We start from the raw sequence: 19,577 nt of genomic DNA, 5'->3' as shown, positions 1-19,577 counted from the left end.
ATTTGGAATAAAGCTTCAGTTGACAGATTAAAACTTGCCGTCTTGGTTCACTACAAGTGCAAACACGTAAAAGTAAAAATGCTGCAGGTAAGCCATATAAGTTCTCCACTACAAATGCGACACCAATTTAGAAAGCCAACTAATAAACGTTCAAGCAGGATTTTTAAAGACAAAAACAAAACCAAAAACAGCAACTCCAACTTATTTATTCCCAGAAAGTATCACAAGTGCCCGACTCATCTTTTGATCTTTTTAAGCTCCGGGCAAAGCTAACAACTGAGGACATCTCTCTGCGAAAGAAGGAGTCCTGTGATAGACCAGGCTTGTTCCCCCAATTGAAGTAGTGTTTTGCAGGAGAGTTGCAAGGCGGGGGGGGCGGAAGAGGACAGATCCGCTTACTGTAGCTGGCTGTACTTGGCTGCCAGCCCAGATCAGCTCAGCAATATAAAGCTTGCACTGAAGTCCAGAGCAAACGCAGGATTCTGCCTCCACCCCCCCCACAAAAAAAATCCCTCCCCAGAGGGCTTAAACTCTCACAGTATTTCCTTTTATGTCTGAACAGGGTAATTTTTGGCAGGCCCTGGTGGTAAATGTGTTTACAGAACAAGAAAAAGAAAAACGCCAGAAAAGGTTGTTAGGATCTGAAACACCCGAAAAGCAGGGTCAGGGAGAGAGAGGAGGAGGAGGAAGGAGGGAGGGAGGAAAGGAAATTCTCTGGGAGGCTGTGACCACAATTCCAAGGAGAGCAAAGAAACATGACAAACCATACTCTGAACCGATTGGGGTAGGTAAGGCATGGGGGGACTTCTCAGTGTCATCTGATGGAAGGATCCATTTAGTTACAGGAATGCACAAATAACGGCTGGCTGCAGCATCAATGTCCAGGTGGGAGTGAGGGTGGCAAGGTGGAATTCTCCACAAAGGGGCCAGAGCAGCGAAGAGGTCGGGGGGGGGGGGTGCTGTGTGAGCTGCTCTGGCTTCCTGGCACAAACAGGCTTCCTTGGCTTCTTTCTCTGCAGTTCTCCAATGGGGAGTCCCAGGGCATCAACCTGTCGTATGTCCTTCCCCTCCTGCTGGATATACTCAAAAGCTCTCTCCCCGGCTGCCTGCCTTTGTCATCTATATGCTTCCAGCCCAGTACCCCAAAACCATAAGCCAGCCTCAGTTTGCTAAGAGAAAGCAGCTTCCAGCTGGGTATTGGTGCAGCTACAACAGATGGCTGAAACCAATTTCAACGGAATTGTTCAAAAACGGATTCTTCAAAGAGCCAGTGTTGTGTTGGGTTCCCTTAACGCTCAACTGCAGTTGCATCTGTATGTTGCTTAGACGGAAGAAACAGACCATCTGGACTTGAGCTCAGTCAGTCCTAACCTGGGACGTTAGGCAGGGGTTCGGCTTGTGCGTCATCACCATGTAGCTCCAGCCAAGGGAAGGAAATGGCCAGCAAGATCCCCCAAAAGCCCCATAGCAAGCATTGGCCAGAGTAGATCAAATAGTGCTCTTTGAGCTCAGTGCCTTGCCAGTCTAAACAAAGAGACATTGCTACTAAGCACCTCCATGATTACCCAACTTGAAAAGAGCAGAGTTTGGCAAGAATTCCCTGGGAACAGAAAAGTGGAGATGTGCTTCTAGAAGACAAAACCTTTGCCCACCCGGGAAGAATGGCAGATGAAGGTGATGGACTATATGGAACTGGCGGAAATGACTGGCAGAATCCGAGACCAGGGAGAAGAGTCGGTGGAGGAAGATTGGAGAAAATTTAAAGACTATTTACAGAAACACTGTAAAATTAATATCTGTTAGAAGGATGTTGGAACAATATTATATGATTTTAGCAGGAAGGATATAAAGGATTTGGGAATAACTGACTGTTAATTGGTGAAAGGAGGAAAAGTAAAGCTACATTATATTAAGACAATTTACAGGACAAAAATTTTAAAAGAGGGAAAGGATTTGCTGAAATAGATAATAGACCTAGAATACAAAAAAGGGAGGTGTGAGGTCAAGGAAATAAGTTAATGAAAGAATGGTAATGAGGAGATCTGATGCATTTTCTTTTTTGCGTTTATGTTTTTGTTTAATGGGCTTTATTTCTCTGTTTTCCCCCCCTCTTTTTTATATTGTGGTGTGTTGTTTTGTTTTTGTTTAATGTGGTATGTTTATTTTTTCTTTCTGTAATTGTTGAAACTTTAATAAATATTATTTTTTTAAAAAAAATAGAAGACAAAACCTTTGGCCCTCCAGACCTTGAGGAACTACAACTGCCAACCGCCCTAGCAAGCATGGCCAAAGGCAAGAGATGATGAGAGCTGCTGCTGTTGGCATCCAAGTGTCTCGAGAGAGAGAGACTGGAGTGTGCTTCCGGAGGTGAAGTCAAACTGCTGTGTTGGCAACACTGAAGTGACCTCCCCAGGGCATAATCCTGGGTTATGTGTATGAAGGCCCTGGGCTGCCCACATGACAAGACCCCCTCTCAGCCTCACTGAAGTGGTCCAAAGGTAAGCACAGCAATACATTTGGTGCCATCTGGGCTGCAAGAGTTTCTGGAAGGAGGCGTACAAGGCACCATGCAACCATCTTAGGGGCTTCGCTCTGGATCTGTGTAGGGTTTACTCCTTAGCCTTCTCTGCTCCAGAAAATATTCTGCAAGGCAGCCAAGATAAGAAGGCTTCCTTAGAAAACAGAAGCCTTGTCCAAATGAGACCAAAATGGAACGCAAAAGATATGTAAGTGGACATTAAGAGATGCTTAAAAACAATTTGAGGAGCACGTTGCTGAAACATAAATAAAGGTTAACAACAAACGGTTCTTTAAATACATTACTAACAGGAGACCAGCTGGGAAGGCGATTGTAGGATGACAAGGCAATAGTGCCTTAGGTGTGCTAACGGAGGATAAGGAGATTGCAGATAAATTGAGTGAATTGCTTGCATCTGTCTTCACAGTGCAATACATGATGTAGAACAACTTCCATATGCGGAGAGCCTAAAGAACTAATGGAAATAGTGTTGACAAGAACATTCCAGGCCTTATAGACAAAATAAAAACTGACAAACTGATGAGTCCAGATAGCATTCGCCCAAGAATCCTTAAGTAACTCAAATGTGAAATTGCTGCTCTTCTAAGAGTTGCAGTTCAGCAAAGGTTCCCCACACTTGTGACAGCTATTTGGAACATGCTGGTCTTACATGAAGGCACATTGCCTACATGAAGGCACATTGCCTTGAATCCCACAATAAAGACATGGAAGATAGAAATGTAAAGAAATATAAATAAGTAACACTGGCAGGCCCAACACGATCCATTTTTTACCATGCTAATTTATTTACATAATTTATATCTCACTCCTTCAACACAGATTTAGACTCCCAGGGTGTGAGAAATGTAAAGTACAACTTAAGGCAGGCAAGCTTTTAGCAGAAACAGCATGCACAGAAACGAATTAAGGACAGACTACAGCAGAGCCTGTAGGAAGCTACTTCATTAGGCGGCTCTCCCCATGAAAGCTAATGACATCATAATTATTAAGAAGTGCCAGGCAACAGAGAGCAAGGATGCAAGTAAAACCAAACATTGCCAGTTCCTGCAGCGGCTCTTGATCTAGGGAGCTTTCTAGCCCCCGAGTCCACAGGCTCGGCTTTTGACATTTCACCTCCCAGCTCTCAGGCAAAAATATTGTTTGTTCCTGCACAAAGCCAACTCATTTTCCATCTGGGACTTCAGCCAAGAGTCACGACCCAGACATTAACCCTTTCCCAGTCTCTTGCTTTGGCAAGCTTGCCAACATTTGTCTTTCTCACAAGCAAACAAAACTGTGCCAGCGAAAAGAAGCACTGCAAATTGGACAGACCTCTCGGTTCTGACCCAGAAGCTTGGGGAGGGGGGTGGCAGGGAGAAAGAGAGAGGGGATAGAGAGAGAGAGAAAAGAAGCAACTAGGCTAGGAGAGGAGAAGCAGCACGCTGTGCTGATGGCAAGGAGTTGAGTGAGCAGGCTCTAGCCCAAACTTTACACACGAGAGGCAGCCTAAGCATGGAAGGTCAAATTATGAGATGCATGGAGCTCTTGCCAAAAACAGCATCGTTGTGGAAAGTTCTGCCACTCTGTAACATGTAGCAAGATTTACCCCATGCGCTGGTCTCAGCAAGCTGAACGTCCACATCAGTGGCCGACGCTGGTAGGGGAACACAGAACCCAATAATTTCAGGTTTCTGGCTATGTTTTCCTACACGTTAGAGGGGAACTGGGAAAACTTGGGTGTGGAGCTGCCCTTATCTGTGGCAACACAGTGTTTCTTATAACATACAGCTCCATCCTTAATATTAAGCGGGATTTAGACTTGAATGGCTTGCCAGAAGGCGCGCAAAGATAGTCCTTGCATCATGTCTCAGCGGATTTTTGCAGCCCAAGGAACAGTGGCCAAGTAAGAACTGGCTTCAGTGGCAGAGGACACACTTTGCATGCCAGAGACCCCAGGTCTGATACCCACCATTGCCATTTAAAAAACAACCCCATAGGCAGCAGAGCTGCTGTCATTCAGAATAGACTAGGTATAGCCAACATGGTGCCCTACAGCTGGGACTGTCATCTCCCATCATCTGTCAGGAATGAGGGAAGCTGTGGTCCAACCACATCTTGGGGGTACCACCATGGAGTAGATGACTCAAATGGGAGAGGGCCTGTTGGTCAGGCCAAAAGGTCTGACTAGCCCGGTGTTTTGTTTCCACAGCAGAGTACTTCTCAGAAAACTTACAGCAGGGCACAACAGCAATAGCCCCATCCATTCTGCTCCTAGCATCTCATAACCAAGGGTAGGCTGTTTCTGACAATACAGAGATGCCATTTACTTTTCGTGGTTCAAAGCCCTTGACAGATCTACAGTGGTGCTTCGGGTTAAATACTTAATTCGTCCCGGAGGTCCGTACTTAACCTGAAACTGTTCTTAACCTGAAGCACCACTTTAGCTAGTGGGGCCTCCTGCTGCTGCCGCGCCGCTTGAGTACGATTTCTGTTCTCATCCTGAAACAAAGTTCTTAACCTGAAGCACTATTTCTGGGTTAGCGGAGTCTGCAACCTGAAGCATGTGGAACCTGAAGTGTACGTAACCCGAGGTTCCACTTATGGAAGGTATTCCATAAAAACTGACTTGACAAAATGAGCCAGTGACCCGATTCAGATATATATATATATATATATATATATATATATGCTCAGTTTCTGCACAAACCTGGAATGAAACCCCAGGCCTGAGTCCAGGAGGCAAGCTGTGGTTGGGCTGTGCTGCCATTTGGGCACTTCAGTGCCTGATGCTCAGGCAAACCATTTCCCTCTCAGCCCAGCCTATTTTCATAAGGTTGTGACAGTTCATGTCATGCTTAGCTACTTGGACGAAGGGTGGGATAATAACATAACAAATAATTTAGGACTGCTACCCAATTAAATAAATCTTAGTGGATTGACTGATTATATTTACATACAAGTAAAACCAGTGTTTTGGGAAGCAAAATCATACTTTATTTGTGTTTAGATTATGCATCATCTTAGAAGAGACATTTCCTTCTGTGTGAGAGGTAAAAGTCAGTGTCTCTCCTAAGATGGTGCTTACCATCTGCAGTTTCTTATGCGTACTGTACTTATTTCTTAAATGTCTCTCTCTGTTTTAATTTGCACATTTTTGTCACTTAAAAGCCTGATTGATTTCCCAAACCTGGGTCTCCAGCTGTTTTAGGACTGCAATGCCCATCATCCCTGGCAACTTGGTCCTGCTAGCTTGGGAAATCCGGATCTAACCAATTAAAATTGCAGCCGTAACATGTCTAGCCTCTGAAACACAACAAGCTATAAACAGCTGAAAAAAAAATCACACGCACAACAACTTTTAAAAGCAACTTTATTCTGATCTAGCTTTGACGGTCACAACATCTAACACTGTCAAGCAGGAGGTTCAATTGGGGCTATACATAAGCTTCCAAAGTTTGTTCTGCAAGTCCACAGACTCCACAGGTCCTCCGAGTTGAGCAAGTTGGGAGCTGCTTGCTTACACAAGGCTTCCCAGGAAAAACATTAATCGTCATGACCAGACATGACTCAGCTGAGGTTTTAAAGGCAAAAGGCCTCTGGAAAGGCAACGCTTCAACTTGCGCCAACACAGTGAACAAAACTACATCATTATATGCACCAGAGCAGGCAACACACAGCCACCAAGCAAAAGCAGTTCCGAGATAATAACTGGGAAAGGGAAGGGTGGGGAGGGTCCCGTCCCCCCAATAACCCAATGTAAACCTTCAAAAACTGTCCTTGTTAGCCTACAATTAGAGCCAGCTTCTTGCTAGCAAATGTTTCCTGCAGTGAGGAAAGGGGCGAGGGGTGAAGAGAGAGAATCATGCTTGCCTTAGGTAGAGCCTACACCATTTATGACACAACCAACCAAGTAAACACCCCACTTCCCTAAGGCTGCAAATAATGGAGAGGGCTTTGCCAAGCTCCTGGGAAGTTCCCACATGGGGCTACTTCTGGCTTCTTGTGTCACAGGCTGCGCAGGCCTGGCCCAGCTCCACCCCCCTCCTATCACCACCCCTGTTGCCCATTATCACTCCTTGCCAAGCTCCCAGGCCCATCCCTTGTCCAGCAACAGTGCCTGTGGTAGCCTCCAGTTCTCCAATGAGCTGAAAATACTCAGCCGAAGGATCGGAACATACAAGGTGGTTATAATGCTTTAATGTGGGCCACACCACCCACTGGCATGGGTGGGTGGGTGCTTTCAAGGACTGTCGGAGGGTATGAGAGACAAAGATGGGGGAAGAAAATGTAGGGGCCAAAACAGGGAGTGGGGAATGTCCTTGAGCTAAGAAATGCCGACCGGAGGCAGCAGTTTTAATAGGGCAGAGTGCTCTCTGCCACACTTCTGCAGACACTAGAAACTTTGTTTTAAATGAATTGATCTGCAATTTCCACTGACCATACATACGTGACTTGGTGCCCAGGCTCTTGCCCACAACATTTCAGCAGAAGCTCTTAGGTATGAGTAAAAAATTATGCTTGAAAGACCTACATTGGCTCCCAGTACGTTTCCGAGCACAATTATTCAAAGTGTTGGTGCTGACCTTTAAAGCCCTAAATGGCCTCGGCCCAGAATACCCCCATTGTTCGGCCCGGACGCTGAGGTCCAGCTCCAAGGGCCTTCTGGTGGTTCCCTCACTACGAGAAGCGAGGTTACAGGGAACCTCAGTAGTGGCTCCCGCCCTGTGGAACGCCCTCCCATCAGATGTCAAAGGAATAAACAACTATCTGAAGTTTAGAAGCCATCTGAAGGCAGCCCTGTTTAGGAAAGCTTTTAATGTTTGACGGACTATTGTATTTTAATATTTTCTTGGAAGCCGCCCAGAGTGGCTGGGGAAACTCAGACAGAAGGAAGGGTATAAGTAATATATTATTATTATTATTATTATTATTATTATTATTATTCTTAAAACTTGCAATGGTACAAGTCGTGGTGCAAACACAGTTCATCTAAGGCAGTAGCCTTCAACCTTTTCAGACCCAGGAACCACCTTTAACCCAAACATGCATTTGGGGGCCCACTTAATCTATTGCCATATATTTGCATGGTGGTAGTGCACCTATTGTGACCCACCCTGGATCAGTTGAAGATCCGCAATCTAAGGAACAGGACCCCTAGAGGAGTCCAAGACTGAATGAAAGCTATGAAGATGTCTCAACAACTGGCCATGCCATCCCAAGAGTTTTTAAAGGCGGAATGGCCACACTCATTTGCAAGACTCTCTCTCCTTACAAGGTTGGAGGCACACACTTCTCAGAGGGGCATAGGTCCACTACCAACATGGGGGAGGCAGCACAAAGGGGGGGGAAAGCTCCTCTGGCTCCTCCTCCCATTGCTAGGGAATGTCTCTGCTCTATGGGCAGGGCACCTGCAGGACTGCCTCCCCTTCCTCAGCGTTTAAAATCAAAGGGGCAGATGGGCCCTTCCTAGGCAGTCCCCACCTATGGAATCACTCCCGCTCTACTCCTCTTGTTTTTCACCTGAAATCAACTGCTACCCCAGCCCCGAGCTAGTCGGGATTGTAGGGCTCACGACACCCAGAGGCTCCATGCAGCCCATACACCATTATATTACGTCACCCTCCCAGAAGCAATTTAAATGCTTTCTAACCAGTTAGACCAGTCAAAGTGCCAAAGTACACTGAGAAAAGGTCACTGTCCTCTCTTCCCATGTGTAAAGGCCACGAAAATGATGCAAGCTAACTGTGAATGGGAAGCAACCACCAATAACCCATTCATTTGCTCTATAACTGAATGATTTCATAGGTGAGGGATGGCTGATGCTGATCAATGGTTAGCAGCTTCCACAACTGGCCAGAGACGACTGTGGCAGACAAGTCTACTCTCTTGCTGTGATCAGACAGCTGGACAGGCAAGGAGGAGCTGGAGGGTCATGCTCAGAGCAAAAGGCTGCCCAAGGCCAAGAGATCCTTTGCAACAGTCAGAGACCTAGGCCTCCTTAGGAGCTGATGTGGAGCACAGCCTTACCCAACTTAAGTGCCCTCTGGATGTTGTGGACTACAACTCCCATCAGCCATGGTGCCTATGGCTGATGAGAGTCGCAGTCCAAAACATCTAGGGCATTGCTTTTTTCCAACTGTTGGGTTGCAACCTCACCAGTAGTAATAGGACAGTTCTGTGGAGGAAGGGCAGCAGGGGAAGAAATTAAGTTTGTCTACATAAGCCATGCATGCATTTGACATCAGCAAAGACTGACTTCCAGACCAAAGTTGTTATAATGTTGTTTGCACATCCAGATTGCCATCTTTTGTATTGCTGCTACTGAATGATGGATTTGTGGTATGGAACAAAAAGTCATGCTTTGTAACTGGATTAAACTGCCTTGAATAAACAGGCTTGGGTAAATGGTACAAATACTTCGTTATTAGACTGTGCGCTTGCAGGGAGGGTCTGTCTTTTTTTGATCTAGGCAAAGCTCTTCATTTTTGGGGGGTAGTGAGCTGCTGTTGTTTTTTGATTAAGCACTGTATAAACGTTAATAGCAGTAGTACTAACAGAAGCCTGTTTGCCGGTTTGGATCAAAGGTGGGCCCTGAATCCAGTCAAACCTCACAGATAGATGTGACAAATGTGGGGGAGGGAATGCACCCCACATTTCCCCCTGGGCTTTTACATCTTTAGCTACAGGCGGAGAAAATTAATTTTAAGTGGGATGATAAGGATGCACACAAGTGGGTCTTGCCCACTTCACACCAGCTGGCACCCTCATTTTGTTTTCTATAGCTTGCTTCTTCGTTTGTGTTGGGGTTTGTTTTTGCTTTTGGGGAGACACAGAGGCAATCAGATGCAAAGAAGGACAAGCCTTATGCACCCTTGAATTGCTGGTAGAAGACAAAATTTTGGTAGGTGCAGCTTGCCATGCTGGGAGAAACTATTAGAGTGGTATTCTCTCTTTTTGTATGATTAAGGGAATTTGCTGCCACTGGACAGTGCCGTAGCTGTGTGCTTAGGGCTTTAAAAAGAGATTAGGCAAATGTATGGAAGTGTTTCTGTGGCTATTCGCCACAATAGCTAAATGCAGCCTCTAGGTTCAGAGACAGAAATCACAGTCCCTGGAGTGGTCTGCTGCCTTCATGGGCTATGGGATTTCCTGAAGCGTATGACTGGAGTGGCCACTCTGGGAAACAAAATGCTGGACAAGATGGGCACTTCATTGAATTTGGCAGAGCGCTTCTTATGTTCTGATAAGACAGAGGAGCCCTGTCTTCCTTTGCAGTTGGTCACCCAGAAAGAGGACAAGAAATGCTAACATCTACAGTCTTTACCTTACAGTCAAGAAAAGGCAATTCCTACATTGCAGGCTGGAATTAAAAAGAGGACAGTGCATCTGATAAGTCTGAAGGCCCTGGGTATACAAGCACTGTTCCACCAACAAATGGCATTCACTTCCTGCTCTGATCACAGCTGCGAAAAGGCCCTGATTTGGGCCAGGGCTCAACTGCTGTTGTGCAACACGCGCTGCTGGTGGACAATGCATGTGACCAGGCCCGGCCTGCACAGCCTCTGACCCACCTAGCCAAGCACAGATGTACAGTAGCCCACAAGGGGCTCATAAAGCTTCCTGGTTGTCAGGTGGGGGCTCTCATGCACCTAGAAGACCCTAATGGTTCCTTAGCTAGTTGATTATAGGATGGTGAGTCTCAAACCCTGCAGTCCTGTGTTCAGCCAACTAATGTCCACAGTGCTAGAGAAGACTATCTGAGGGCAATGTGGGTGCTGTGTAAGCATTACACACTAGCAGTAGCAAAGTTCAGTATTAATCCAGCAGCTGACATTGGGGAGAGTACAATATTAAGAAAAATTCTGAGCTCTCTTAAAGCTCACGCAGTAAGCTGGCTTTCAGCTTTAACATCCTTTCTAGTTAAATGTGGTGCAAAACACACACACACACACAAAAAAAAAAAAAAAAACCCAGACATTTTCTTGGCTCAGACAAGCAGCTGTGCCCTTACGGATGGGCAATGATTATCTGGATAACAGGACCTGACAGGTGTCAAGGAAAACAGGACCCAAAACAGCGTAGGCAACGCATACCACAGGCGCAATCAGAAGGAACAGAAGAAAAGTACAGTGTTTATGGAGATGTTTGGATAAAGAAATCAGCTACAACAACACCAAGAAACCCGAGAATGATACTTTTCAAAGAAAATATGTTATCAGCTATTGTTTGGACAGGATACAACCCACCCACCCACCCTGCTTCAGTGGCAGTTGCCTAGTAGTCTCATTCCCAAATGACACCATGAGAGGGGCACACTGCAAGGGAAGCTTTGTGCCTAGCTGGCATGCTGTTGATGAACAACCCATGGCACAGGTTGCATGGGTAGGATGTATGACCTGTGTGCCAATGTGAAACCAACTGATGGATTTCTGGATACGCCCTGAGTGGAGACGAACACATGAAAAGCACACTGCTTTCTTCTTGTCACATATCATTTGCATAATGTGCCAAGAGGATACCTCCCCTCTCTTGCTGAAAGCAACTGAAGGGTATGGGAGTGTGAGCTGAAGGTTTGTCTTATAATAGGAAGCAGTGAGAATGCATAATGAAAGGAAGGCTGCTTTTCTCACAAATCACCTTGCATGCATGTGACTCGGTGTCTCAGTCAGCCTTTGCAGGTTAGGTTTGACAGGGATGGCCACCCACTTATAGCCTAGAACCACCACCCACTTCTTCTGCTCCCTTCTCCTACTGCTGTGTGTCAGAGGCAGAAGCAGCAAAGACTTAGATCCTGCTATGTTTCTCCAAGTCATAAAAAACAAATGCATGCATATGGTACATCACAGGGTTCAAAGCACTTCAGAACAATACCCAAGATACACTTACAGCAATCCTGTAAGGCAAGACAGTATCTTCAGATGGTAGTTGAGGGGTGCTGATGGTGAGGGGACTTCACCAAGAAAATGCAGTGAATTTGAGACAGAGGCAAAATTTGAATTGAGGACTTCAAATCAATGCAGCAGGTTGGACCAGATGACCCTTGGTGTCCCTTCCAACTCTACAATTCTATGATTCTATGTTTCTAGTTTTTATAGTTGCCCCTGAAGAATTCTTACACCAAATGTACTGGCAAATTTATCTTATGTGCACGCTTGAGGTTCTTTTTTTCCTCTTTCAGTCCTGCATTTTTTACTTTCAGCCCAAATATAAACATTGCAAAACCATATAAGAGGTTAAAACTAGCATCAGTGAAAACAGACTGAAACTGGAGTGGGTATACAATTAAGAGAGGGAGAAAGTTTTCCACAAAAACAGATTATGCACACAATGTTTGACTACCAACAGAACTGTTGGCACATGCAAATAAAATACATTGGTTTTCAAGAAGGCAGTGCAGAATCTGTCAGAGAACAAGCCCCAGATTCCTGAACTGAACAGGAATTTATAGCAAGGGGCTCTGAAATGCCATTAACCTGAGCAAAGGCTGAACGCAAGTGTTACGCGCATGCATTGCTGCTATAATCCGATTTAAAGGGGCATTTGATATTGAAAGCGAAATTAACAGCTCCAACTGTCCCTGCTTGAATCAATCACTGCTTTTACATGACAACCACTTCAATTAAGCCACACAGCCATCTGCAACAAAGCACCATGACCCACAACATATGGGCATTGTGCAACACACACACACACACACACACACACACACACAATCTCTCTCTCATAATCACTGACTAAGAGCTCTGGGGGCTTCTTGATACACACACAGTATTCTCCTGCTCCACTTCTAGAGGAAGTGGCTCAGATCACGAATAAGCACAGAGGAATAAGCGCAGCAAACTGCTGTACCAACTGGGAAGGCCATGGCTACTGTAGGATCTCTGTGTACAGACTGCAACTCCTGCATACCTCATGAGACCTTATGGTGAAGGGCGGGCAAGAAATCCAATAAACAAGCAATAAAGCAAAAAGAGCTGCAAGGGAAACTTGATCTACTGACTTCAATGAAACCAGAAAATTGCCTAGCCCAGGGTTCCTTATATGTAGGCACAGACAGCTGGATGGCTCCACTGAGTGATGCAGGATGTAATTGTGTTGTGACTGTATCTGTAGCCACCAGGCATGTCTACTAGCAGAACAGGGAACTATTGCCTCAATGAAGTCCCACCAACACAAGTGGCATTTCCTTACGGATAGGTGTCACTCTTTGTTATAGTGTTTAAACCATATGCTTATAAAGATGTGTTCAAAAACTAATTGGTGGCCACTCAAAAGAGTCAGAAACAATTGGGGGAGGGGAATCAAGCACATCTTGCAATTTCTGTCTGTTGTGTTTTCTGCCTAAGTACCGTAAGTGGCTTATTGTTTTTTAACACTCCACAAACTCGCCATCCTCAACCCAATGCACAACTGAAACATTTGTTATTCTTATTACGTTAATTACATTTGTATACCACCCTATACCCGCAGGTCTCAGGCCAGTTCACAAGATAAAATCACAATATAAAAACACAAAACACATAACAAAAACAAGAACAACCCAATAATCCCCCCTCCCCAACACATTTTAAAAGGGCATTTGATATCAATCAGCCAAAAGCCTGTATCTGGTCTTACAGATACAGACAACTCTGACAGAATACAACATTGTTGATACAATTATGGTCTGCAGCCTCCCACCTCCCCCTACTAAAAAATAATAATAAAACCACATTTGACAATAATGTAAAATCATGACCATGGCTTACTTCAGTTGTAACACCAAACTATGGTTTGGCACCATGAGAAGGACTCTTGTCCTCTGCACTTTCTTTCATCTTCTCTGCTTCAGCTAGTTAACTTCTGCAATTAGTTAAGTATTGCTTTTATGTACACTGTTCTGATTATGCTATGTATATTTTATTTTCTACATAAAATAAGTACTGGTGAAAACCATTACTGGTTTGTGTGAAAGAGGAAATAAGCAACTGAGGAGTGAGAACATGAAGGGAGCAGTGAGAATGTAAAATAAAGATGCAGCTGCAGTTTGGCTTTATGCATAAAGCAATCAAATGTGTATTCATTCTCCAGTATGCAATGCGTTTACTATGGAAACTGCCTAGAAACTATCATTTCAAGTCTTGTCCTACTGGCCAAATGTTAAGGGGCTCATTGAAAGTAATATAATTTATGAGACCACAACTGTTCTGTCACATGCACTTTCTCCCAAGTTACCTCAAACTTACCACAAATTAATTTATAAAAATCCACATCTGGTGTGACCCCATCAAAACTGCTCTCTAGGGGTCTTAGTAGACCACAAGCTGAACATGAGTAAACAGTGTGATGCAGCAGCAAAAAAAGCTAATGCTATTCTAGGCTGCATCTAGTGTCCGGATCAAGTGAAGTCGTGGCAAAGAGGAGACAGAAGAGATGTGATAGCCATCTTCAAATATATAAAGGGTTGTCACATGGAGGATGGCGCAAGCTTGTTTTCTCCTGCTTCAGATACTAGAAGCCAAACCAATGGATTTAAATTACAAGAAAGGAGACCCTGGCTAAACATCAGGAAGAACTTTCTGACAATAAGAGCTGTTCCACAGTAGAACAGGCTCCCACGAGAAGTGTTCGAAACTCAGATATATAAGCTAGGCACCAAACAGCTCCTAAAAGAAGAGTTACAGCCACCAAAATGGAATGCCTAGTTATCATTTTGGGGGCAGACAGTTCAAACGACCTATTTTCCAATACAACTTTTTGGTTCCTGAAATTCATTCTGATAACGCAGATAAAATATATCAGATAGAATTCCACAGGACAGGGTATTAGTGTGTGAAAACAGTCGAGATACAAAGGATACCTAGGCATGCACCTCCACATGGTGGAGACCTCAGGCGCCAACCTGGCGCCTTGGCACCTTCACTTGGTTGAAAGTGGCCAATAAAAAGGTAAAGGTACCCCTGCCCGCACGGGCCAGTCTTGACAGACTCTAGGGTTGTGCGCTCATCTCACTCTATAGGTCAGGAGCCAGCGCTGTCCGCAGACACTTCCGGGTCACGTGGCCAGCGTGACAAGCTGCATCTGGCGAGCCAGCGCAGCACACGGAACGCCGTTTACCGTCCCGCTGGTAAGTGGTCCCTATTTATCTATTTGCATCCAGGGGTGCTTTCGAACTGCTAGGTTGGCAGGCGCTGGGACCGAACGACGGGAGCGCACCCCGCTGCGGGGATTCGAACCACCGACCATGCGGAGTTTAGATGTCTATCTGTTATGTAGGACCTAGCTGAGATTCCTGCATCGCAGGGGGGTTGGACTGTTTGACCCTCAAGGTCCCTCCCAACTCTGTAGTTCTATGAATCTATGATAGGTAAGGCAAACCACGCACTTGGGGACAGAAAAATGACTACAGGGTCATTCTCCTCCTAACATCTGTACATCCACCTGGCGTTCCTAACAAAAGTATTTACACATATTTTCCTTTGAGCTCAACAAGTGTAAATGCATTCAAGTTTACTTTCTTAACCTCCATTTATCTCTAAACATCCACTTATCCCAAAACAAAGGCTTCAGGGAAAGTAAAGGAAAAGTTGGGACAACTTTACATTGCTGTTCAATGTTCAGTTCAATGGGTGGAATTAAACATCACACTATTAGGATAGTTCTGTCAGTGCAAGCATTCCTCTTTGCGGGTGAAACACTCTTCTCTCTCCTCCCCTACCCCCATGTGTTGTTATGGGGATTCTCCCAACAACCCCTCAGAGACTATGGGACTGCAGGGGTAGGCAAGCCCCTTGGTGCTAGTGGGACTTGCTGCGTTGACTCCTGCTTGCACAGTTATTAAGTTGACTCCGACCCTATTTCTCAGTTCTGGAAGATCAGCACAGGTATTGTCAAAAATATTTAAAAATTTTAAAACTCCAAATACAACCTCAGAAAAACTAGAGCGAGTCAGATGCTCTTACAACTGGGGGGGGGGGGGCAACAAGAAGGAAAGTGCTTTGGAGGGAGATCAAGAGCTCCCAATGCAAACGTAATAATCCAAGGTTAGACAGATCCTTTGAAAAAGACATCTTAAAATGGCATACAAAACGTGCAAAAAAAAAAATGTTCTCAACGCACTTGCACAGCATGCATACCTGCAACACAATTCTAACACCATGCTCTGCCACAGAACACTTGTTGTATACACCATCCAAATGTACCCATGTGCTATCCATAAGAAATCTTAGGATCAGGCTTTTAGATTCCAAGGAATGTGTAACTTGAAAGAGGAAAAAATACACATGTAATAGGACATGCTCAGGAATGAAAAATTCTTACCACCAATGTAACATTATTATCAACCAGGCATTCATAAACTTTTCAGTCCTATGCATAATACTATAGTATTATTCATTATTGAAAAATGCTCAATGATAATGCATTCTCAATAATGCTAACTAGTGATATGAATTATCAATAATAATAATAATAATAATAATAATAATACTTCACCATGTAGCTTTTTTAAAAAAGTCATCTGAACCTAGATACTGTATTTTTAAACAATGGAGCCATCAAAACTCCACAATGCATACACTACGGCAGTGTTTGGATGCAATACTAAACCATAGTTTAGCACTACATACAAGAATAAGCCTAATTTCTCCCACCCAGGCCTCCTCTAGCAGACAGAAAGAAGATGGTAAACTTCTGTTTTAGATCAACCACACTTTTAACTATATTGTCCAGGCCCTAAACCATGGTTTATCTTAACCACTGTTAGTGACAAGACAGATTTATGCCTGGAAGTTTGCTTGTTTCCATTATCCACAGTTTAGATGAACCAGTTTGTCCAGATTTAGACAACATGGCAAGCTGTGGTTAATCAAAAGCAGAAGGTTCTGTATTTCTACTCACAGTCTACTCAAAGAAGGGGGCGAGTGCAAATTAGTTTGGCATTCTGTCTGAACCAACCTGATAAAAGTCATTTATGCAGGGCTACTCTGTGCTTAGAATATCAGACATGAACCAGGAGCCCCAGATTCAATTCTGTGCTTAGTCACCAATTCAGTGAGTGACCTTGGAAACAGTTCAGTTCTGCAGCCATGGGAATTGTAATCCTAAATATCTTGAGGGCACCAGGTTGGGGGTGGCTGTTCTAGAACTGAGTCTGACAACTGAATTATGTTCCTGTTTTCAAGAGCAGGTCAGTGCCTATTGCTTTGTTATTTCCTAGTTCATCTTGTATCAGCTTTCTGCTTTTATGGCATGCACTTACTTTTAATTGGATTGCATAGCTTTGTGTTTGAAACCCTTGATCATAAGACGCATTGAGAGCTTTTGGTAGATAAGTGACTAACAAAGATAAAAGGAAATATTCAGTTCGCATACTATAAACCAATTGCCGATCCTGTGAATAAAGGGACTGGCTTGGACAAGTCCAGTCCAGTTGCAAGAAGAGAAAAAGGTCTCTAGAGAAGTTGGAACTTGCTTACCATGACGCCAAGGATCTTTGGGTTCCACAGCTCCAGACACAATGTCTTCATCGGAAGGAAATGTGACATGTTTTGCACCAGGCTTCAGTTTCCCATCATCAGCAGGCAGAGAACCATGGCTTGTTTGGTCATCTTCTGGACTCTCTCTACTTGTTGCTTCCAAGCCTAAACAACAGTTCTGCGGAGAGGAGTCCAATTTTTCCTGCAAACAGTTGTTCTGCTGAGAACATTTTTCAGCAACCGTAAGGCATTCTCCGGCAGCTGTGGCCAAAGGAGGATTATTACAGGCCACCTTATTTGCCAGCGACTCTTCCAGTAGTGGATGGCTCAAAGTCTCTTTCCCCGATGGCTGCAACTGCTCCTCTGCCAGATGACAGCGCTCAGTATCTTTCAAATCCTCCTTTGAAGGACATGCAGTAGAATTGCCCACCATCTCTCTGCTAGGATGGCTCCCTAGCGTGGGAGGGCTGTGCGTGAGGTTTTCTGTATTCTGAAGATGTGCTGAAAAGTCCAAAGCCTCCTGAAGTTTTGTCCCACCTTGACTGCCGTCCACTCGAGAGACAGCCCAAGGATCAGAAGCCCTTAGCAGGCCCTCCTCTTCCTTCTGCACAGCAGGAGGTGGCAGCAGCAGCATGAGGTGGTCCCCCTCAGCAGCTTTCCCTTGTTGCTGCTGCATGGGGGAGACTTGTACACACTCCATGGCCAGGCAAGCGTGATAGGTTTCTGTCAGGGAGAGCTCTCCTTCTTCCCTTCTCATGGAGTCATTACTGAGGGGACACCTCCTGTCTCTTTTTCACCTTCCCTCACCTGGCAAGAAAAGGCTCCCAAGGTCTCCAGACCCTTTCCTCCCAGCAATGTTGCAATGAGACCATGAATGATGAATGGGATCACCTGGAGGAGGATGCAGGGAGGACCCCTGCCTTTTTGGTACAAGAAATAGAACCTTTACTTAGGGTTGGAGGAGAGCGAGCAAGACAAAAAGGGCACTACTATAACTGGGCTTGGGTCAATTTCTGTGAAGATTTGGCAGGGCACGGAAATATTTTGCTGGTCTGGGAAATGTGGAATGCTCCCTTGCCGGTTACGTTTTTACCCAGTAGGGGTAAACAATGGAGTGTTAGTATAATGGTTGAAGAAGGACTGATTGGAACTAACACCTGCAGAATAGAAAAAGGTCCAACAGAAAAGGAACAAAATGGGGCCAACGTCTGCTCCAGAGGCCCAGGAAAGGAAATGCACAGGTTCCTTGTGAAAGCGAGAGCTATCGTAACAGGAAACAGTCCTGTCTGAGTAGTGTGGGAAGCTTATGTGCGTGTAGACTAAAAACACCTGCAGCATAAACAGGAATAGCTGGCAGAAGAGGGCTAAAAGGACTAGTGTCAAGCTGCAGAGGAAAATAAACCTCACAGCTGCCCTGCTTTTACAGAAACGGGTGCCTGGGTATGCGTGGTAAGAACCAGAGAGCAATTAATGCCTCACAGGTAAGTAGGGACTCTCTGCCAAGCCTTTAAAAGGAACAAGGTGAGTGCCCGCTCTCTTTTTTGGTGTGCGTGTGCTGGGGGGAGGGATGGTAAAAGGTATAAACAAACGCTATCCTTTGGGAGGAAAGGCGATGCCTATCAAGATATCTGGGCTAGGGGGTGGGGTAGATAAACCGTGATTAGTAATGGAAAGTCGTAGAAAGGCTCTTCGTCGGCTGCTGAGGAGTAAGAGGGCCTTTGCTGATCCTCTGGCTCAGGGCTTTGGTGGTGGTGGTGGCAGGCTCGGAAAGGAAGGGGAAGAGGGGAGGGCTGGCGGGGCTGCCTGAGCCGAGGCAAATACGCACCCGACGAGGCTGCAGGGGGGAAGAAGAAGAAGAGAAGAGGGAGCCGGTTCTTGGGTGCCGGCGGGGCTCAGGAGGGAGAGCAAAGGCGCCACACGCTCGGGACCGGCAGGGAGGGAGGATGGATGGAGGGCCGGGCAGGTGCGCGCGAGAGAGGCCCGTCCTGAGCGAGCGGCCCCCTCCCGCGCCGCCGCTTCAGCCAGGGACGGACCCGAGAGAAGCCTCCTCGTAGTCTTCTTTCGCCGCCGCCAGCAGCGAGTGCGCCAGCGGCCTGCGCATCCGCCGAGGCCCTTTCCGCGCGTGCGGGTGGATCAGCCTCCGCGACCACAGGAGCCTCCGCGCGGGGTTTCTCCCTCCGTCGGCAAACCCAGCGGCGGTGGCGGCTCTACCTCCGTCCCCCTCAGCGGCGGCGGCGGCGGCTCCTCTGGCAAAACACCCACCTCACGCTCGGAGCCGACAGGGTCACGTGCCCCCGTTTCCGGCGCTCGGATTGGCGGGCCGGCGGACGGCGCTGGTTGTTTTTTCAAAACGCAGCCAAGCTTGCCCCCTCCTTTCCTTCCCACACTCACTTCTCGGCCCCCACCTTCCCTTTCGCCAGGCGACAGCCAGCTGCTTTTCAGCTACGGCACTTTCGACAAGAGCGGCCTCGAGTGAGGGGGAGGGCGGGGCGGCGCGGGATAAACCTGCCAGTGCTGCTTTCCGCGTGGGGCGGCAAAAAGTAAATATTGTATTATTAATATTAGTCGTGTACGCATCCTCCTGCCCAAGCGGCGAAGAGGGA

At 46.0% G+C, this 19,577-nt stretch overlaps 1 protein-coding gene across 1 annotated transcript in view; it reads right to left on the bottom strand.

Annotated features, from left to right (window-relative positions):
- Positions 1 to 19,375, bottom strand: part of PPP1R37 (protein phosphatase 1 regulatory subunit 37) — a 51,574-nt gene extending 32,199 nt beyond the window's left edge. Inside the window, exon 1 of the mRNA XM_079985323.1 lies at positions 16,975 to 19,375. Coding sequence (XP_079841449.1) covers positions 16,975 to 17,731 — 757 coding nt within the window. The 5' untranslated portion in view covers positions 17,732 to 19,375. The remainder of the gene's footprint in view (positions 1 to 16,974) is intronic.
- Between the last annotated feature and the right edge of the window lie 202 nt (positions 19,376 to 19,577).

Source organism: Podarcis cretensis (assembly GCF_951804945.1).
Source record: "Podarcis cretensis genome assembly, chromosome: 8".
Lineage (NCBI taxonomy): Eukaryota > Metazoa > Chordata > Lepidosauria > Squamata > Lacertidae > Podarcis > Podarcis cretensis.
The sequence above is the reverse complement of the archived record's forward strand: the minus strand, read 5'-3'. Positions and strand labels throughout refer to the sequence as shown.